At 44.9% G+C, this 21,881-nt stretch overlaps 2 protein-coding genes across 6 annotated transcripts in view; one reads left to right on the top strand and one right to left on the bottom strand.

Moving 5' to 3' along the window:
• Nucleotides 1–118: 118 nt before the first annotated feature.
• ndufb2 (NADH:ubiquinone oxidoreductase subunit B2) lies at nucleotides 119–2,288 on the bottom strand. Its single transcript, XM_071527078.1, has 4 exons — nucleotides 2,097–2,288; nucleotides 1,754–1,898; nucleotides 1,316–1,391; nucleotides 119–233 (listed from the first exon to the last, which is right to left on the bottom strand). Exons 1-3 carry the CDS (start codon nucleotides 2,180–2,182, stop codon nucleotides 1,317–1,319), a joined length of 306 nt encoding a protein of 101 aa, XP_071383179.1. The 5' UTR covers nucleotides 2,183–2,288; the 3' UTR covers nucleotides 119–233; nucleotide 1,316.
• A 3,529-nt stretch (nucleotides 2,289–5,817) lies between these two features.
• Nucleotides 5,818–21,881, top strand: part of kmt2e (lysine (K)-specific methyltransferase 2E) — a 32,861-nt gene continuing 16,797 nt past the window's right edge. For 3 of the 5 annotated variants that reach the window (XM_071527060.1, XM_071527058.1, XM_071527055.1), the window contains exons 1-3: nucleotides 5,818–6,111; nucleotides 17,191–17,375; nucleotides 21,499–21,613. In XM_071527060.1, the coding sequence (XP_071383161.1) occupies nucleotides 17,305–17,375; nucleotides 21,499–21,613 (186 nt within the window). In that variant the 5' untranslated portion in view covers nucleotides 5,818–6,111; nucleotides 17,191–17,304. The remainder of the gene's footprint in view (nucleotides 6,112–17,190; nucleotides 17,376–21,498; nucleotides 21,614–21,881) is intronic. The other 2 variants (XM_071527059.1, XM_071527057.1) reach the window with 1 other exon arrangement.

Raw genomic sequence — 21,881 nt, 5'->3', positions numbered from 1 at the left:
CCTTTTTATAATAGCTCCACCTTTTACAGTTAATATTTATATGTTGTGTGGTAAGTTTTAGGACAGGCACTAATATTTATACCATATACTGCAACATTTACACATAAAATTAAGACAATTTAGTTATTTGTAAGATAATTTTATTACTCTATGTACAACAATGCCATTCAGCTCGTTCTGATGACTTCCAGGAAAACTTGCCCAGTGGCCTGACACACTCACAACGGGATGATCTACAAAGAAAACAGATAATGATGTTTACAACAACAGATACATTTACCAATACACACAATCTTAAACCTTCAACAACCCCCTTGCCATTTTGGGTGTGCACTCATGTAGAAACCTGGCAGGATGCTGCAGAGCAGGTACGTAAGAGGGCTCCCTCTATCAGAGGTTTGGTTGAATTGGGACCACAACATCATGACATCCCAGAACCGCCCACTCACCACTGATCGGAAACATACTTTTCTGCTACCTCATACCTACAGTGAGGCTTGCACCTAGTTCACAACATTACACCCAATCAATTCTGACCTCACTAGTGCAACAACAACAGGCCAATGGGAAGGCTAAACTGCACAGGTGAAATTGCCCATTCAGCAGTTCAGAAGCCCTTTACACCTGACATTAATGTGTGTCCCAGGTTATCGAATTGTAGGGGTAAACGCATACAAGACACACAGAAGATTTGATTGCCCACACCACCTCTGGAGGTGATAGAGTTTTTGGCCACATTAACAACAAAGTGTAAATGCAACACAATTCCAATCCACATATAGCAGCTATGGAACTGGAGGGTTAATTCCTCAGATGGATAGAAATATTAAAAAGGGAAAGTGATGTGCGAGGCAAACCTTCATTTTCAACATGAATCCAATTTCAGAGTGCATACCAGAGACTCATGTTAGGTAAATCATAACTAGACGCAATCAGCATAAGAGACACATGTCAATGCCAGATGTAACGGAGGCCCCGGGTTTACTGTGCAACAAGGAATTTAAAAAGCTTTTGAAATTTAAAAAGCTTTTGATGCAAGTGAGTTGGTCCATATACTGAGCTATTCATAAATGGTATATGGTGATTTAATTAAAACTGTAGTGGTAAATTGTCTTTATGTTGCATAAGACTCAAATTGCTCTATTCTGTCAGAACAAATAAAATGGCTTTTGTGATTGCCAGAATTTACTGATAGACTACATCACTGTAGTCTATCAGACCTCTGTGCATACTGGTAAGACATCTATTTACAATATGTATTGGTAATGGAGGATGTACCAGTATTTATTTGAGTGGAGCACGTTGCATATGTTACCTCATTCCTCATCATCTGGTGGGATCCCGAGCTCCTCATCTGTCCATTCGGAGGCATTAGGCCATGGGAAGTGACCCTGGAAAAGAAAAACGTGAGGATGTTACCATACAGCAATGTCCCCATTTACACCTGGAATTAAAATCCCAGGTCATATACATGAATCATGCTTCTGTCAAGTCTGGCCAACAAGACATATTCAATCACCAGTGTAAGATCTGATTTTTGCAGGTATAGTGACACGTTTTACCAGATATTAAACTACCAGTATAGGCAGAATAGGATAGATTTTTATAGGGTAAGCAAGTCAAAGTAAAATAAAGGGTATAAATAGGTATATTTACACTCATTCTTCATACATCTACCTGCATTTTAGCCAAGTGTACATGGAGCTGGAACTGACTATGAGAGTAATATCTGTTCATTTGCAGGTCCACTTACCAGCACTGCGTCGGGATCATGCCAGCAGTGCCAAAGGATCCAAAACCACATGGCACCACTAAGAAGCTCTGACTGAAACTTCTGACTCTTCGTTAGTTGGGGGTATTGCCTGTACTGTGGCTCAATGTGCGGCCCACCACCAGCCCTGATATAAAAAACATTACAAAAAAAACATTTGAGTCAGGATTAGAACATAATGGAATACATACTAACAAAGGTGAAATTCATTCACATGTGACAGTCTAAGATGTATGAACTTGCAGCTGTAAGTTATATTTAAACTTAAGAGCTAAGACAGCTAGCTTAGATGCTAACTTAGGCTCGCTGGCTTCACACTACTCACTTTCTAGTCATTATCCTCTGAGGACCCCGTCTTACAAGCTGTGTCCCAGCTCGAAGGACTCCCAGCGTCCTCCCTAAAGAAGACATGGCTGCTTATTTGGCTAACTAACGTTATAATCTTCTTATAGACGTTGTTATTGTAAGAAATAACGCTCTGGCCGTCGAGATGTCACCTTCCCCTTGTCAATAAACGACATCCCAACAACGACAGCTGTGATTGGACAATCAGTGATGACCGTCGGTATTCCTCTGTGCTGATTGGTTGCGATGGACGGCATAGAAACTACATTTGTGAGAAACTATGCCCCCTTCTGGTCAGTTTATGGAACTGCTTGGACTGAATTTTCCTGTTGGTTGTCAGAACTGAGGACTTTCTTCGGTTACCCCTGACAAATTAAAACTAAAATATAACCAATGGTAGCTGCTTCAGATTACACACTAGATTTCGTTTTAAAGAGGCCCACACATTTAGCCTCATCACTAAAGTTGTGTCAAAGAACCCTGTTCCTTTCTATGGAACACTATGGCACCTCTGAGGCTGAGTGAACCTTCTTTAGCCACCCGTCTACTGCTCGGTCAAAAGACTGATTTATATTTCACACGAGATAGTTAATGTCATTACTGTATTTTCATATCATTGGCTCGTGTAAATGTATACACATGGGGCTGGAAAGGTCTCTCACTGGGCATAGTTTATATAACGCCATGTGAATTACCTGATTGTCCCACTAGATGGGGTTAAAGGCTAAACAATCGGTTCGTGCGAGAGGAACTTGGGACAGTGTGTTGACTTCATTGTGTGCTACATGAAATGTTCATCCCCTTGACGAGTTAAGCTGTGTAACATCGCAGTGAAATGTAGCAGAGGGAAATTAAGTGCTTATGCAACTGGGACGGATACAGATTGACAATCAGTGCTTCATATCTCAAAGACAAGTGAAATGGCTCGGGTTTACTTCGTGGGCACTGAAGAATTTACTGGGTTCAGAGAGTTCGTTGAAATTTTCCATGGTAAAAATGTCTTGTAGCCGGGCAGCAGGGCCCGACAGCTGTAAAAACACATAAATGCAAAATCATGAATGTACAAGTCACCTCTCAGGCTGCTGTGGTTGCGAATTAAATATGAACGTTACATTCTCTGTATATCTTAACAGGAAATGAGCGGAAAAGATATTCAGCCGAGAACGCGCACGGCGCCGCCGCCCATGACTGCTCGCTCCGTGCACGAACGGCAAACCCTCGACGCCATCTTGTTCCCAGTCGGCAACGCTTTAACAATTTCGTCTAGCGTAAAGATGTCACGTTTTCGCGCAACGCAAGCGGTCCTAATCCTTTACAGTGATCAGAAAATAATCTCTCCTGTCCGCCAACCTAGCTATTATCCAGCGGGATGCGTCATTTTAAAATGACACACACACTACTGTATCACAATGTTATCTAATGGCGTCTGGGCTCCGTAGATCTCCGGTTGCGCCCCTCTCCCCTCACAGCTCAGAACCCGCCCACAAATACTATCTACATGATGTCATCAGAAGCCAACCATTTCTCAAAAAAATGACTAATTCATGCATCAATTGGCTTAGGACGATGTCCATAGTGAAGAACGACAAATATTCATCTCCCACCACCTTTGCCCCACAATTTCGACCAAGACCTAAATACAGACGGATCATCTTCAGCCCAAGACGCGCTAGGCAACAAAAAAACGACTGGCAGTGTCACAAGTGGCCATGGATCATGTATCCTCTCCGGGAAAATGACAGTGACCTTTTCGCTGCATCCTCTGATTTCCACAACCGTTTACGATCATTGCCGTTGACGTGAACGGGAACGGCTCGGTCGCCCCAAATCTAATCTCCGTCCAAGTTATTTCAAACAAACCTGTCGGACAGCAGCAGTGTAGCGGAGCCGTCTCAGTGCGCATGCGCGAGGGGCTGCGGTTCAGACTGATCAGTGTGTGAGAGTGGGGGAGGGTCAATAAATGGAAACGGTGATGTGAACAGGCAGCAGCCAGCCTATCTCAACATATGATGTCAAAGGGATTTCTACAGACATATTTATAGACAGATATGACAGTAATCGATTTACCACGGAACAATAAAACTGTCACGAAAATAGCTAGAATTGTTTTTTCAATGTCAACTGTCTGTGAAATCATGTCCAGTGATATATTAGTAAATAAATCAAAAAGGTGGGTAAACTACGACCATCAGTTAAAAAAAACGACCATTCTACAGAGAAAAATCAATGACATTTTCAAACAAGCATTGATTTAGGGTTTTTTTTCCCCTTAAAAGAGCCTATACTATGATGTACTGTGATTTCATTTCATTCAGATTCGTGTCAGCCTAAAAGATGGGTAACCTGAGTTAAGGTGGATTTATCCTCGAATAGACTACATCCATTAAATCAGTGTAGTTTGCATGCTTTCATTTTGACTCCAAGCCAAAACCGGACTGTTCACAATTCAGCCACAGGAACATAGTTCAATAATGATGTGCGGAATATTTCCCCGTGTTTTGTAGCCCGTGCTCTCCGTTTTCTTTGTCCGTGTTTAATCTCGCTGGTCAATGTTTCATAGGCTATCCCTCCCGAGCGTCAGTTCAATAAAGAAAAACACTGCTCTTGTGTAAGGGGTTACATAACAGCTTAGTTGCCTCCTACCGCGTTGGGTAGCGGATTTAGGTGCTCATTTTCAGCCATGCCAGTGGGCTCCGGGTGAATTAAAGGGATATTTAGCCTAACACAACATTTTACTTTTTTATTTTAGGCTCATTATGAGCTCAACACCCCATGATAGGCCTACTTTATGTTCAGGGTAATGATGTACTAAGCATAAACTACCACACTGTCACGACTGGCCTACATTCAACTTCTTGGTCTTCAGTGTCTACTTTAAGGAAGCCAGGGAGAAGTCAGGTGTATTTTGGGTGTATTGTCCCTTTATGTCTATTTATAGATCTGAACTAAAATGAGTGATCCAATCAAATGTAAGACAGTATGCTATATATACATTTATAACTGTATATACGTTTAATACCAGTAAGAAGCTTTGTAGTGATTAAGTGTAATATATATAGACCTATGTGATTTATAGGCCTATATGCACTGTGGTAAGTTTACTGTACTGCCTCCCAGTAAACTAGTTCATTAACAGGCAAAGATTGTCCTAGGATTTTCCACCGTGAGAGGAAAAGGATGAAACACAGGAGGGAAATTAACTAACAAACAAAATTTCCTGGTGAGAACATTCGAAACGCTGACTTAATTTTCACAAAACAGTGAGGATAACATGAGCATAACGTCATCAAAAACAGCACATTGTGTATGCATTTCACAGTCTGCTGCACGATTTGTTATTAAAAAACCCCCCACAGTGAAGCAACTCAATACGACAATGGCTTTCTTATGAATTACATTACGTGTGTTTAGTTCGACACATAAAATTCAAGTTTTCTACTGTCCTGCATCCGAATTGTCTGCATGAAACATCATCTGAATAGTCCAGAGCGAGAGCAGAGCGTCGCTGACAGAAGCCTGGAGGAACGACTTTCGTGAACGCGCATTTCGAACGGCCACGGCGCCCCTGTAAAGTCGGGCTTGTAGCCCCGCAGGATGTGGAGGCGGAGCTCAGGTTAGTGGTTGGGAGGGGGGGCTCGTGGAGGAGGCGGAGTCTCGGCAGTCCTGCCAGGGCCGCCATTTTTGCAAAGGGAAAAGAGACTGGTTAGAGGGGATCTAATTTCTAACAGTCGGCGTAGGTAGGGCACAGTTTTAACGGTTCCGAACTGACTTCAAGTCAAAATTGAGTCCATATTTACCACCGGAGGCAAGGATTTTTGACAGGAAAGGACTCTTTATAGGGCAACAACAAATACAAACATTTTAAAGCGTTGCTAGTGATCCGCAGTGTGTGGACAGAAGTATTGTTTTGGTTGTGGAGGCTCTGTGGATAGCGACGGGGGTCTCACCCAGGTCCCCTTATTCGTTATTCAAGTTTTCTAGAGTGGACATAAACGGTAAGTAAACTGCATTAGACGCTAGTTGGAGGGTGAATCAAAATGCGACCTGAAATGCTATTGTTGGCTTAGGTAGCTGCTTGGTTACTTGGCTAGGCACATCATGCTGATGCTGGCTAGTTGTAGTACCAGCTGAGTTTAGCCTGCTAGCTAGCTGATTAAGTTAACACCGTTAGCTCGTGGTGTACATGTAGTTATGTCCATTTTCGTTTAAATATAACATAACTAAAATGTTACAACAGCTAGCCATGTGACGTTAGTTCTCAATGTGAGTTTGAAGTTGGCTAGCGTAACACCAAGAGAAACATCACTTGCTAGCTAGCGCATGCTACTAGCTCAGATTAGCTTGACATACTGAATAGGGCTCTGACTTTTTGCTGATAGTGTGGCAATACACGAGACGTCACACGCTAACAGTTAGGGGGTAAATAATATAATAGTGAATATTCTTACTTGACCATACAGTTAGAGTAGCGTTGGAACTAATTATACGTTATGAGTCGACGAAAACGCTGCAATTAGGTTAATTTATCTCTTCTAAAGCTATCGTAACGAAAAGTGTGTTTTGTTCCAGCATATAGACAGTCATCAACAGTTACCAGCACAGTTAGCCAGCCCATAGAAATGTAGCATCAATAAACGTTATTCCTACGATGAGTTTGTATGATAATCATATAAAGGGGGCATTTGGGGTTTAGATTATCCAGCTGGTTTGACACAGTGACACCGCAGGCCATATTGCGCACGGTTTCATGCGTTTGTTTAGTTTTGGTGAAAATAACTCGCTTGTCGGTTATCTACCCGCTCTATTTCCAACCAATTCAGTATAAGCCTACCATTTTAGTGTATATTCGACCCCTTGCACACAATAGCGGTTAGCAAACGTGCTAGGTCTGTTTGGCTAGCTTACATTACTTAAATACCATGTTTGTAACACCATGTCACCCAGCGTGAAAACATTAGATTTTAGTTACACACTTGAATCTGTCTTCTTGGACCCCGTCCTGCTCACCCCGAGCAGACAGCATTATTTCCGTTCAGAGAAATGTCATACAATGCCACTGTTCAAAGCCAGAGGACAAGGAGCTCTTGTATGCATGTAAACAGAAATGTGAAGATATTTGATCTATTATCTCCTCGTCATAGTCAAGTTCAAAGCAAGAGCAGCTGTTGAAATAAATGCCTAACGTTAGTTAACAGCGGAGCTTTTGCCAAATCGCAATTGTGTTAAAATGAAATACGGCTGGACCTATCTAATGTTAGTTGAGAAGCTGGCGACTTGTGAGTCGACCCTCTTATTTTGTTATCATCGGGCTTAAAACGCATTTCGTGATCACTTAATTTAGATTCAGGGTGTATGTGGTTCAAATGCTGCAAGCGTGGGGGAGGGGATACTCAATTTGGGTATAGCTAACTCGCCCCAGTCATACATTTTTTTAACTTCAAGTCGATGAGCGAATTATATTGTTAGCAACGCTAGCCAACACAAACTACCCTGTCGCAGTCAACTATTTTACCTACCATAAATATGAATGTAAAGGCAGGTTGGTTTGCTCAGAGCACTGAGCTCACTACACTGATGTTGCTCGCTCTTGTCTGTGACGAGCCATGTAATCCACTTCATTCGTGTCGGTTCTAGCTTACTTGGCTAACTTTAACCTACCACGCATTATGTTGTTAGCTTGCGCTTGCTACTGTTAGCTTCGTAGTTTCCACTGTTGGTAATTACAGGCCAAAATCAATTGAATGTGATGTCTACTATCCTCGTGTCTGACGTTGCCGGTTTCGCGACTAGTATTGCTTTCTTGCGATCGGTTACAAAGTTAGATTTAACTGGTGATTACTTAGTACTTAGCTAGTTGCCTGGATAATCTGAATGGATGGTGTTATATCTAGCATGCGCTACATCTCGAGAGGCCATTGCCGAGCATAATTGCTAGCCCATTAGCTTACTGGCTTACTTTCGACGAGTTCACAAAAAATCCTAATGATAACAACACAGAGACTGTACCGACAGAGTGATACTTAAGGTAGAATGTGTGAAAGAGACGATTGATAGCATTCTTGGGGATTTTCTTCTCATGGCGAGGCTCCCCTGGCTACACGATTGTCTCGCTGTCCTTAGAAAAGCGCTATGAAAATGGCGACTGGACTAGGGTGTTGTGGTAACATAATAGCAACGTTATACCCTCCACACCCCTATCGGTAGAACTGACTGCAGCGCCGACATACTCACTGGAAAGCAACTACACAACACATGATTTTTATTTTAGTTCAAGTCAGGCATAACAATAACGCCACTAACTTAAAACAATAGATCATGCTTCGCTCGCCACAAACTGTGCTCTTTTGACTATTTAACATTAAGAATCACTGACCCTATTGTGCCCTTTATCAAAACGGATAGCATGGTAGCCCTCTAATATGCGTCACGTCATATGCCATTGCTTGCATTCTGTGTTGTAGTATTGGCTGTTGGGACGTGTGGGTTATTGTCAACGAAGATTAGCCATAGTGTTGGCATATTAGGCAACATCAGCCCTGCTGATTTTTGAATCTGACAGCATTATTGTCAGAATTTATTGTATTGCACAAACACATACAAATACAGCTCTTGGTTACAAAAACAGTTTATTGTAACCCCACTCTTGCCACATACCACGTTTCTGAAATAATTTTAAACATTCATTCTTAACAGTAAAATATTTTGACTCCATCCCTCATACCCATGGCTAGCATTTACTCTTAACTGATTTCCTTGCATCCCTTCCGGTGTTATAGAATTGCACCGAATGTTTTATTGAAACATTTCGGGTTGGGGGGGGGGGGGGGGGGGGGGGGGTAAGCCATCAGTTCTGGTGGGTAATAATTAGTGGTTGTTTAATTTAAATGTCAGTTCAGCTGGTTGTTTTGATCCATGTAGTGAAGTAGGGGGTGGAACAAGAAGGTCACAGACAGGGATAGGTTGGATGATTTCTTTACATTCTTCTTAATGACTATTGGCTGCGACTTAATCCACATAATGAATAACCCAGCTTGTGCACTCTATTTTCATGGCAAGTGAGTTTCAGTGGAGAAGTTTAGTCACTTTATTCAATTCCAGTAGTAAATTCTCATTAAATTAATAAATTTAGAACTTTTGTTGATTGTGTGGCATGGCTGGCTGCTTACCTGAGTCCTGTAATGAGTGTTTGGGGGTTGGGCCCAACGGGGTCAGTTGGAAACAACAGCTGTGACTCTGTTACTCTCCATCGACATTGACAAAGACCCCCTACAGTCTGTATGCCCTTCCCCCTTGAGGTCCTCACAAGCCCACAGCAAAGGCCTGTCAGGAAAGCAGTCCTCAAACGTTGGGTGCGAAAACGAATGGTCACCTTTGTTTGGTTTCTCTGCTCCTAGATGAGATGGTATAAGTCGTTCGAGGCCAGGGATCACATTTGAACTTTCCCACCTTTGACACACTATGTTGCATGTCCTTAATGGGAATGTCCTCATGTTGTAGGCCATGAATGTACAATTTGTCACTGCTACCATTAAATGTCATGTAACCATAGCACCAACTAATAATGAGAATATAAACATTTAAATATGCAGGGAACCAAATCGAGGCTAGGTTCCAGCCTACCATTGTCAAGCACTTGGGCTCTCACAAGCCCTGCGGCGGTGTGACACAGCTCTGTCCTTTCCTCACAGTCGGCCTGTGGGACAAGCTGGAGACATATCCATGGTGCAAACTTTGGCACTTTCCTCTGCTCAAATGCCTGTTCATGACTGTTGCCAAGCATGCCTTTTCCTTCTTCCTTTCCCTCCTCAGTGTTTGTGTTAGATGAATCGAGAGAAGAAAGATTTCAAGACTAGTGAATCTAATCGTTGTGTTCAGTGTGTCTTTTGAGTCCTCTTCAGTTGCATTGTGGACCAAATTATCAAAGGCAAATATGTGATTTTAATATAAGTGAAGCTGTGCAGCTGTTCTGTGAGGAAGTGTATCATCGCCCTCACAGCTGACTGGTACTCTTAGACTGATGGATCTGCCACACACAGGTGCTAGTTAGGCTAAAGCATCTGTCAGCAGCAGGAGCATACCATAGGATCCTTCCTGCTGCATGACATAGGCCTCCAAAACTCCTCCCTCTCTCTTCTCTGTGGAATAGGCTACCAGGAGTCATCCAATCCCAGGTGGCTATATGATTAATTTTTGATATTTTCCCATATCATATACACACTCACCTAGGTCAGAGCCGCTTGGAGGGTCTTCACAGCTTCAGCTTCTCTCGGGACGCAGCCTAGAATTGGTCCATTGTCAGAACAAGTGTTGACAGGAACTTTGTGATAAGAAAAGTTACTTGTTACTCATGGACATGGCTCGGGTAGCAACAGCAGAACAGCAAAGGGTCTCCATCTTGTGTGGAGGGGTTATGAATACTAGATGAGTGAGGGCCCTACTGTGCCTAATCAGAGGCTGCTACATAATACACAAAATCCCCAGCCACCTAGCTCTTCCTCTTAAAGGAACAGAGGCCTCTGCCCTGAAACTGATTAAGTATTCTAGCTTTCTTTCATGCATATTAGGTATTTATGCTTGTTATTTAATGGAAAATGGCTTGATTCCAACAACATTTCTACATTGCTATGTTGTTGTGGCCATTTGAAGTCTTTGCCTCTCCTCAGTCCATACCTATCTCTGTCTCCAGGATAATACAGCTGACACCTGTAAATACCTGACTGTCTGTATGTGTGCCTGGTTGCATTAAGCGGCAAAGTGTGTGTGTGTTAGCTTGCTGTGTTGACAGAGATGGAAGGGAGGTGAGCTGCCCCCCCTCCCATAGGGATAGAGCAGTGTGTGGCAGGTGGCAGGGAGACATGGCAGTCTCTGATGACACACCTTTCCTTTCACCCTAACCCCTAGACAGACACACAGAAAACTAGTAGGTGTGATAAGTGCAAAACTTTCAGTGTGTTCAGTGGAGAGAGAGCCACAATAAAGAAGTCAAGCAAGTGCACAGGATATCTATTGCTGTATTGACAGATTGATAGGGCAGATGAAGGCCACAGTCGCATCGACTTTCTCTGTGCCGCTCTCCTCCTTCCCTTGGAAGAGCACCCCTTGTTTTTGTGTTCCTCCCCATCCTCAGACAATAGACTCAACCCTGAAACAGTAGCATCTCTGTTTAGGTAGTGGAGCCTCACCCTATAGGGCTACGCTGTGTGGCTGTGGCCGTGTCTCCAGTGCTCTCACTTGTGTGGTGCCCAGACCCTGAGAGACCCACAGACAAAGCCGCCTGGCTCTGAGGCCCAGCACAGTCACGTGGCATCCCAGCTGGGAGGAGGAGAAGCCAGGGCTCAGGTGACCTGTTTTTGTGCTGCTAGCTGGGCCGTAACGGATCCCTCTTTAAACTAGCAAGCTACCTCCCCAACAGGTGGCCTTAGGACTGAGGCTGCTGAAGCTGCAGCCCTGCTACTTCTCCCTAACCTGCTTCCTGTTGCTGTGCTTTTGCTGCAGCTATGTTACACTAGTGCTCATTGGTAGTGGCGCAAGGCAGGCTGGGAGTTGGAGCAGGATGGGAGGAGAAAAAGGGGATGTGGCGTCAATGATGGTATTGTAACGTCACTGTGAGCCATGCGTGAAATCGATCATGGAGCGCTGCCTGAGTGGCTCTTACTGTAGAGCCCTTATTGCCCTGCAGATGATTATTAACCCCTCCCCATTTTTTCTGGACATATGCATACGCATAGCTCACATTTTAGTTAGCTGCACAATGCATTCTCAAAGTGCTGTAATTAGCGGCCAGCTGCGTATGCGCCTGCCTGGCGCTGTCCAGTGATCAGGGTAGTTCTCCAGATCCAAGGGACAACATCATGTATATCGGCCTTCACAAGGCTCAGTCACACAGAAATAGACAGAGAATCAGCTTGATGTGAATTAGACAGTTTGATGTTGTCAGTCATCCCTGTCTAATTTAAAAATGTTGAGTGGAGCTCTCTTGACCACACATAGCCAGGCTGTGATACTCAGTGAGCAGGAGAGAGAGGGAGACAGAGAGATGGTGCCCCAGGGGTTCTCCTGAACAGACATTACTCAGACTACAGGAGGGCTGCCCCAGCTCTGTTGCCAGACCCCAGTCTTACTGACTTTAACTCACTCACTCCCTGGCTGTTTGAACTGAGCACATAGGATACTGAGGGGTTTGACTCTTACCTTGTTTGTTTTATTGGGATGATGGCTCCTGCAGCTTTTCACTTTAATAATCTAATATCATAACCATATTAAAAATTGTGAAGCTGCAAAACTATATAGTAGGCTCTATCTTTACAGTTTGCTAATGCAGTCCAGTGCAGCATGTGACAAACTGCTTGTGCCGCTGTTTTTAGTGACTTCATCCCCTGTGTGTAATGGCCATGTAGTGGAGACTTGAGGGCCTCCTGTACTTCCTCTCTTTCTGTCAGCTGGCTGTGCTGCTGGCCCTCGGCCATTATTGTTTACTGGTTGCTGGTTAGGGTGTTCTGCAACACCACTGTCTCCTAATCATCTGCCTTTAAGTGTACCCTAGACACTGGTCTTTACAGTCTGTTGAGCCGTTGGTTTTCACTAGCAACATCACAGTTCCTCTTTTGAATCCACTCTCCGCTCTCAATGGCCACTAGTGTTTCTCGCACGGACACACACATCCATATCCCCTGCTGTATTGATGTATGACTTCACCTTCAGTGCTGGAGTGCAGAGGGAGAGCTGGCAGGCATGGGCACAGTGATTTATGAAGGACAGGGCAGATGCGATGTGTCCCACTGTGGGTACTGTGAAAAAGAGGGCTAGGCCTACATTCCATCTGGGTCGCGCTTCCTGTGTACATGACTATATTAGTTTGAGTTTGTTTTATTTGTGTATTCATAGGCTGAGTCATTGCAGCCAGCTATGAGGATGGTGTGAAGTCATGTCAGCTTGGCAGGGGGGCAGTGGGATTCAGTTGGAATCCCTTACTCTCTCTTGCTCCTCCTATTTACCGAAAAACGTAATCTGCCGAGACTTCGCTGCGAAAACGAGAATGAAAACACTGTTACACATACAGCAGTGGTAATAAACTGGGGAGAGAGGGAAGCTGTTGTGTGTAGCTGTATGGTGTGTGTTATGGTGTGGGTTTTCCCTCACCGACTTCAGTGCGGTTCTGTCTTAAAAGGAGAGTTATTCCCCACACAATGACGTGACTGTGTCCCCTCGCTGAGGAGGGAGGAGAAAGGAGAGACTGGGTTACGCTATGTGCTCCACTCCGCCACCCAGAGTCCACCCAGGTCCAGGCTGTGTAGCGTCACTGTCAGACAGACCCCATGTACACCTCCCCCACACTGCTGCCTTCTGAATTCAAGGGGCGGTGGATGATTTCTAAAGCTCCCTACAGTGCAAGGAAATCTGTTCAGAGAGAGGACATGAAAGGTGGAGACCGTTTTAGAGGAAGAACTAGAGAGCCACAGCAAACCTAGCAAACCACTTCCATCTTGTGGCTTGTGTTTTGCTATTATCAATTTTTGCTGCGTGTCTCCTTCAGTCTTAGTCCTCTTCTACTCACCCTCCCCTACGCATATTCCCCATTTTCCCCACCCCTCGCTCCTCTCTTCGGTTTCCATAACGGCTGTGGATGTGGCCAAAGGTGGCTTTAAATGGTCTCTCCCGGCCTACTTGTAATTAGGAGCTGTTTCTGCGGCACTCCCCTTCCCCTCCGCTCTGCTTTACTCTCTCAGGTTTATTTAGGAAGTGCACAGAGGAGGGAGAGAAATCCGGCTGGGCGGGGTGACTGGGCGCAGGAAGGGGGGGAGGTGTTTTTTTTTTCTCCTCCTTTTCTTCTTTTCCTTTTTTTGGCTGCGTTTCTCTGGTGTAACGGACAGCTCTGCTAAAGGAAGTGGGAGGAGCCGGCAGAGGCAGTCACAGCGCAGCTCAGATTTAGTCAGGAATGCTGCTGTACTGTACTTGTTTTCTTTTTTTTTCACCCCCCTTTTGTCAGTCTTGACTGTGTCTGGCCGCAGCGCAGTGCCTGTGTGTGTTTGCACGCTGCTGCTCTGAGAGCCTCCTTGTAGAGGAATGTTTGTATGGACAGGGCGGGGGGTTATCTGTCTGTTTGGTGGTGGGGGTTATGTATGTGTGAATGTGAGCTTGTGTGTGCATTCCTTAGCAGTGACAGCAGGATTCCCTGGATGAAGCGGAGACGGACCTATTGGATGTAGGAACAGACGGCCCGCTTCAGAGGGAAGCTATTTACCAGCACTAAAACATACTGGGCCTTTCAGATAATACAAAAGCGAGGATCTGTCATCTCAGTGTTTTTTGGCCACCTGCCCCATCCTTGTTTAAGGAAAGTGTTCTGGTTACAGTCAGCTACCATCGTGAATTGTCCCTGCTTGTGATAAAGCCCTGCTATTTAACCAAAACATTTTACACCCAGAATCAGACTTGTAAATAAGTCCCCCAGAATACTGCTGAAAATGTATATGAGAGTTGGTGAGCTAATGGTCCCAATAGAAACCTTGGATGACATACATAGACACACAGGGGTCTTCACTCTCCTATTAATTAGGCCTGGAGCTGACAGCTGTCGTGTCTGTGAGCTTCTGACCAGTCCTGCTGGCTCTACTCTCCATGGCATGGACATGTTGGTGACTCTAACTTCAGTTTGTGCTGTTGGCAAATCACTGTAAAAAGTGCAATAAATTCTAACCCTAACCCTAAAAACATCTTTGCCTTCATTTTAACAAAATATACAGTTTTTATGCACCCACATTTTCACTGCATCTAGCGTCTGTCTTAACTGTTTGGTAATCCGTTTACAATCCGTAACGAATCACACACCGGAGGTGACCATGTGTGTAAATTGTGTTGGACAGAAGCTAGCATATAAGACACTAGCATATGAAAGCTAACATTACCTGTGAATAAAAAGCGATGGCCTCTCGCAGATTGTTGCTTATTTGAATTGATTGGAGGAATGGCATCAGGTGTCAACATAGCAAATTTGGTGAACCCCACATAGTGCTGAGTTAAAATTCAGAATGCAGTCCACTGCATAGGTATGAATGTGATTGTAAACAGAGCAGTCCGATACATGGCAATGATATAGCCAGGCTCACTGTAAATTTTCCTCTTTGTGCAGGTTGACACCCAGGTATTATACAACAATGACTGTCTGCCGTGTTTGATTAGTGATTTTGGCAGTACTCAATCATTAGCTTCTCAGAAGTAACTATCTAGCTTGCAGTCATAACAGACGGTTACACTCCCATAGTGAGAACAAGGCAACCAATGCAACCAATGATATTTACTGTAATTCTTTACGTAAGATACACAAGTATTTCACCCATTTCTAAGCTGATTTTGAAACCACTAGGAGTAAGTCAAGGTTTCATAACCATGCTGAAAAAGCTGGAAAACTGCATTTTTCAATGGAATGGGCTTTCACTTTGAGGCCTAACTGGTTATAAAGCATGATACATAACATTATTGTCATAATGTCAATTTACAATTCAGGTGGAGATTACATAGTAGGTTGTAAAGCCCAGTTGTGTCGCAGTGCACTGATCAATTGTTCACTTGGTTGAAACAGTATGTGAAAAAATTACTATGGTAGCCGTTTTACCGCTTAAGAAAAAAAACATTTAAAGCGTTACTGTAGCATGTTTCTGAACAATGAGAGTTCCCCTGACAGAAGCAGTGCAGTCAGGGTTGACGGCTTGCCCTGTGATGAAATATAGCTTTCCTAGAGGGAGACTGCTGTGTGTGTGTGTGTGTGTGTGTGTGTGTGCGCGCACGCACGTGCTTCAGTCTGTATGTGTGTGAGGGGTTCAGAGGACATGCTCAGGCCAGAGAGGGTTGATACCTTGTGGGCATGCATAGACAGATCTTTGTGTGACTGTGTGTTATTGCTTGCTTAGGGTGTAAATTATGCCCCCACTCTATACATCACATATCCCTGCTCTGTAGCCCCTCTCCATCCATATCCTGAGCTGTGATCTGAGCCTTTGTTTGGCCCCAGTGTGCATGGGCAGGCGGAGGTGTGACCTCCAGCCTATTTTGTCTCGACATCTGTCCCTCCCACTAATCCCGCTTATCAACAGAGCTCTCTGTATCAGGGGCAGCCACACTGACACATATGCTCCAGTCTGGATGCACATCAGACACAAATACATAGCTTAATATTCCCATCATTGCCCTACTGTGGATGTGTGTCCTGGTTTTAATAAATATGTTTTGCTATTGCCAGTGTATAGCTAGTCGCCCACACAACCTCCTACGAAGGGAGCAGACTACTTTCATTGCCTGACACCTAATGTAGTTAATTATTGACAACTTCATCTTTCAGTGCATTTTGTCCATCTGCATTGCTTGAGACTCACACAATGGCAATGTTAATGCTTAAGCTCTCGCGTAAATAAATTGTGCATGGTTCTAATTACATTGTTGAAGGATATTGTGTGCGTCTTTCATTGGGAAGAGTGCATGTGCGAGTGTTCAGAATAGAGCAGTCCTCTTCAGTGGAAGGGGGGAAAAATGGCTTCTGTGTGTTGTTGCGTTTTTCTCCCTCCTTTCATGGCGGCTGGCTGCTCTATGTTCTCGTGCTCCCCTCTGTGGGAGCTTTCTTGCACTGCAGCTTCCTGCATTCCTGACAGACAGTGTGTAGAGGTCGCGTTTGCGCAGTTCACAGCAGCAGTTCAGGCTTCACCTTACAATATCACATCCTCTCCCTTTCACCAATCAATACCTCGGCTAGCTAAGGTAGACTAGATTTGTCAGAGGGAAATTCCTGTCAGACACTTTTCAGTGTGTTAATTCACTGGTCTGAAAGTCTGAATCATGCAATAACTTGTACTGGAAATACCCTGTTTTCATTATGACTATGTAATTTCGGGTTTGCTGGATATTGCATTCTGGCAAGGGCTTTGTTCTTGGTATGAAAGAAATGACACATTGTTGAACTGATCTATTTATGCTACCACTGATGCCACTACACACTGCTAACTGATTCTCTTTGTTTGTCCCCCTCTCTCTATTGTCTGTCTTCCTCCATCTCCTTTTTTCCTTGTCTCCTACTGTATTTTCAGGCCTTGTGGATGCACTTAGATGTCTGCAATGAGTGCTGTGGCTGGCATGCCTCAGTGTTTTGGACTCCTATGCTCTGGACTCAGTAGGACAAGAACCGATCAGCAGAGAACGTCATGAGCATAGTCATCCCAGTAGGGGTGGACACGGCAGACACCTCATACCTGGACATGGCTGCAGGCTCAGAGTGAGTAACACTGATGCACACACTTAAAAGTCCCACTAAGCCTTCTCTATTCACACCCGCTACTCCCCCTCGCGCCCTGCTTTCCTCCCCTCATTCATTCTTATTTTCACGCTCTCACCACCTGCCCCTAGCTTCTTTCCTGTTCTCTCTTTCTCGCCAACAGTTCATTCTCACTTTCACTCTTTTTTTTTTCCTTTCTCATCTCTCCCCAACGCATCCCTCCCTGCCTCTGCTCTCATCTCTCACCCCTCTCTAGTTTTATTCACAAGTATTGAACCCACACTCTTATTCATTGTAATGTAATTTGCCTGTCATCCCTCCGCATCTGCCTTAGCATGCCCCCTGCTCCCCCTGTCATCTTTTTCACTTTAACTTGCTTAATTTCTCTGTCTGTGTGCCACATTGATGTCCTCTTATGGATGATAACTCTTAATGGGAAAGGAATTTGCGGTCAATCCATGGAGGCAGGGCCCAACACTGGCTCCATAACACTGGTGTCTGCTCTAATGGACAGTTCAGCTCTGCCATTGATTATACACACACACACACACACACACACACACACACACACACACACACACACACACACACACACACATACTCTCACCCATTGCTCATCACATAGACATTGTCAGTGCTCAGCTATTAACTACTAACTACATCTTCCCATGTGAAGCTGGCAGTGAGCCCAGAATGTAGATTATATGTTGTCTATATGTTCAGTGTGTGTGTAGTAAAACACAAAATATCATTTGCCGTGATTCCTCTCTGATGGTAAAGCGTGTGTAGCTATTCACACATGTGTACACTGCATTCAGTTGGCAAAGCAGAGTGGTGCATGGAGCCATGGCAACAAGCCTCCCCATGCCCCTCCTCGCTCACACACTTTCCTATAGTCTTGTCAAGGACATTGCCATGGCTTTTTCTGGTCAAATAAATGAAGCGAGAGGTTCTCCTATGACTAAAGAATAACACAAATACGTCATTGGCTTATGGAGGGGCTCCTGTCTCTTTAAAAGGGGGAGAACCCTCCCCTCTGCCTTCATCAGAGCTGTTGCAGCGACAGCTTGTGTTGCCATGGTATCTGCCCCTCGCACCCCTCCTTCCCCTCCGCACTGCGCAGGGCCTGTTGCCATGGTCACCACCCTGAGTGACAGGTGGCCCTCACACAGTTAAGGCGTCTTAAATGGTCCCATCACGTCCCCCTGCCCCCTCCTCTCCTCTGGGCTCTTTCAGGGCTGCCTCTCTGCCCTGTGCTCTTCTGCTCCCGGGGGCAGGCGTAAGCCCTCGCCTTTCCTCTCTCACTCACTCTTCCTCTCTGCCTGCCCTGTGTCTGCTTGCCCGCTGCAGATTTATTTAAAAGCAGATAACAAGCTTGAAAAGGGCCTCCACCTGCTGCTGTGCAGGTTCCATGCAGACCAGAGGGACAGAGCCTAGCTAGATGCGCACACTGTTGTTTGGGGGTATTGTTGGTGTGCCAGCCGAGTCTGGAACAGCAGGGCTGGCTACTCACCAGAGGAGCAGCATCACGTCCTTTCCACATCCCCCTGAAGCCTGCAGCAGCCTGACCAGCTGTTGGCTAATGCAGTGTGTGTGTGTGTGTGTGTGTGTGTGTGTCCACAGTGACACACAGAGCCCAGCGTGCGCGCACACGCTGACAGAACACAGAGTGTTGCCATGGCAGCGAGTGGGAGCTCTTTGGGAGAGAAGGCGTTGCCTCTGGCTGTTCACTGCTGCTCTTTTTCTCTCCTTCTGTTGATCTCTCCATTCTCTGCACTCGTCCACTCTGCCACTTCATCCTCTCTCAGCAGGTGTGTGTGTTGCACGCATGCCTTTTGAGTGACACCCCATCCCTAATAAGCACTCTCTTGAGCTGTACAAGCTATGATTAGAACATACCTATCTAGCTGTCACTTTAATTGAAACTTCCATTCCAAAACTGTCTTTCTTTTCATGACACCCTCTCTCCTATCCTCCTCTCTCTTTCCTGTCTTTCGTTTGCATGACGCCGGCCATAGCTGTTTGTCTGATCATGACTGGCTGTAACATCTGCAGCCCTCCCACTGTGTAATGGATTGTATGTACTCTGACTCTCTAGTCTCCTTTCCGCTTCCCTGTAGTGGAGACATGAATGATACAATCCCTCTAGCGACACACACATAGATTCAAACACGATCACTCGCTACCCATTAAACAGGCTTGCTTACTTATTTGCCTTCTGTCTGTCTTTGCCTCTCTCTGTGTCTCTCTCTGTCTCTCATTCATTCACTGGTGGGGCCAAAGTATAAAGACCAATCTAGATTCATTCACTTGACCTATAAAAAGATTTATTTTTGATAAAGGAATGAATTTCCCCCCTTAGCCACTAAATGATGCATGACTCCACCAGATCTCAAATCCCTTTATTATGAAGTGTAGATTTAAGTCTGGTTAATCATTCATGGCAGAAAGTTACTGAGCATACGGCATGCGCTCAAGTAGTTCAGAAATTCTCCCTCCCTCTTTTGAGTCAGACTGAGTTCTCTCTTTACCCTTGAGGGTTTAGATAAGTTTGTCTGTGTGGCAGTTAAACTATTGTACATACACACACACACCTTTCCCCGGGCCCGCCTCCAAACCTCATGCATGCACTTACGTTTTCACTTTGACAGTGAATACTTGAGCGGCAACACACACAGGAAGTGTTGCACAGTGCTCTTAGAGCATGCAACAAGAGCAATAGGGCTGAGAACGGCCGTCACAGGTACCGTATCACCACTTTACCTCGGGACACACTTTAGGAGGGGGAGAGTTAGGGAGGAGAAAGACGGAAGGAAGGAAAAGGTGTTTCTTTGTATTTAAAATGCCACCCTCTTTAATACTAGCTCCAGCTACCTGATTACTTTCTGTTTCTCCTCATGGTGTTGGTGGTGCGCACTGTACTACTTTTCCTTCATGCTGTGTGCTTCAAAATATGTCTGTTATAGTCTCAGGGTAAGGAAAGGAGAACGGTGTTACATTGAACAGGCCCTATGGTTTTTTGTACCCATCTCACTCAGTGTACCTGAGAGGCTGACCAGTATGCTTAGTAAGCTTTTCTCTTCATATACTTTGCCTTGTTCACGAGCCCTTATGGAGGTTTGAGTTAGTCGCTGGGAGGTGTGTGTGACTTAGTATTAGAGAAAGTAGAGTGGGAAACAAGCCCGTCAACAGTCACACATGCACACCCTGAGGGGTTCTCTGTCTCTTTGACCTTGGAGCAGTTTTCTGGACAGGACTCGATAAGAAGGGGAGGATTTAGTGATGTTTTCACATGACTTAACCGCTAATGTGTGTGGATGTCTGACTATCACATGAATAACTACTGCAGCTTACCTCAATCTCTGCTCACTCCCTTTTTTTCTCAAATGCACCATGCTTGTTTTGTAGCGCCAAATCTCTCCTCTGAGTCCTTCTCTTCCCTTTCTTCTTCCCTCTTAAATACCTCACTATCATGTCTCCTGCTATCCGTTTTTGCCACTTCCCTCTTCCTCTACAGCCACCCCCTCACTGCCACCGAAGAATAGATTAATCATGTCACAATAAGGGTGGGTTGGTCTCAAACGGCCAAACAGGCTCTCTCCTACATTGCTCTGTCATCTGAGGAAAGTGGATTTACCGGTTTGGTATGAATAACCTCACAGAAATGATTGCCAGATTGTTGTTTTGTGTGAGAGTGGGAGAGGGAGACAGAGCACATGTTTGTGAGTGAATGTCCGCCTTCTAGATACGGGGCTCAGGGGTAAAAACAACATTTATAGTGGAGCGGATAAGGCCTTTTTATTCTGTTATTCGCCTGGCTCTCAGGCCTGAGCAGTCCAGCTAAGGTGATATGACAGCAGGCAGGGCATTGCTGGATGTGCGAAGGCCTTTGACTGCCCCTGGCCCCTAACAGTCTGACTCTCATAGCCGTAGCACGCATACTCATCCTCATGCCACTCTTAATTTTTGTCACCAACAGTAGCTGCTCTGCTTCCTTGCTAAGTTGGAAGGGAACAATCCATGAGTTATTCACAGTTTTATCTTATCATGTAGGCCTACGTTTTTCAGTTTATAGTAATATCTCTCCATATAACTGTGTGCTCTTTGTTTTTGTTGCTCCCAGCAGACCAGAATCGGTGGAGGCCAGCCCTGTGGCGGTGGAAAAGTCCAGCTACCCACACCAGATCTACAGCAGTAGCTCCCACCATTCCCACAGTTACATTGGCCTGCCTTACGCCGTGAGTACACCCAAACACACACTTGGCTTCATCTCACCATCTTATACATGACCTACATACCTTGAGCCCTCCCTCCCTGTTAATCATCGGCCGAGTCGGCTAGTGGCTAGCTCACATTTAGGCTGAAATAGAACACTGACCTGTAATGTGCTGCCTTTCTCAATCCTTTTGTGTATACAGGATATTTATACTTTCTCCCTCCCCTTCTGCTCAATTTGAATGCTATGACCTGTGAAATCAGTAGTCTATATCACCTTAAGCACCTATT

The sequence above is a fragment of the Centroberyx affinis genome, unplaced genomic scaffold (assembly GCF_046629955.1).
Source record: "Centroberyx affinis isolate AG114_WGS23_722 - 3 ecotype Tasmania unplaced genomic scaffold, CSIRO-AGI_Caff_v1 ptg001486l_1, whole genome shotgun sequence".
NCBI lineage: Eukaryota > Metazoa > Chordata > Actinopteri > Beryciformes > Berycidae > Centroberyx > Centroberyx affinis.
This window is presented reverse-complemented; position numbering and strand designations above follow the sequence as displayed.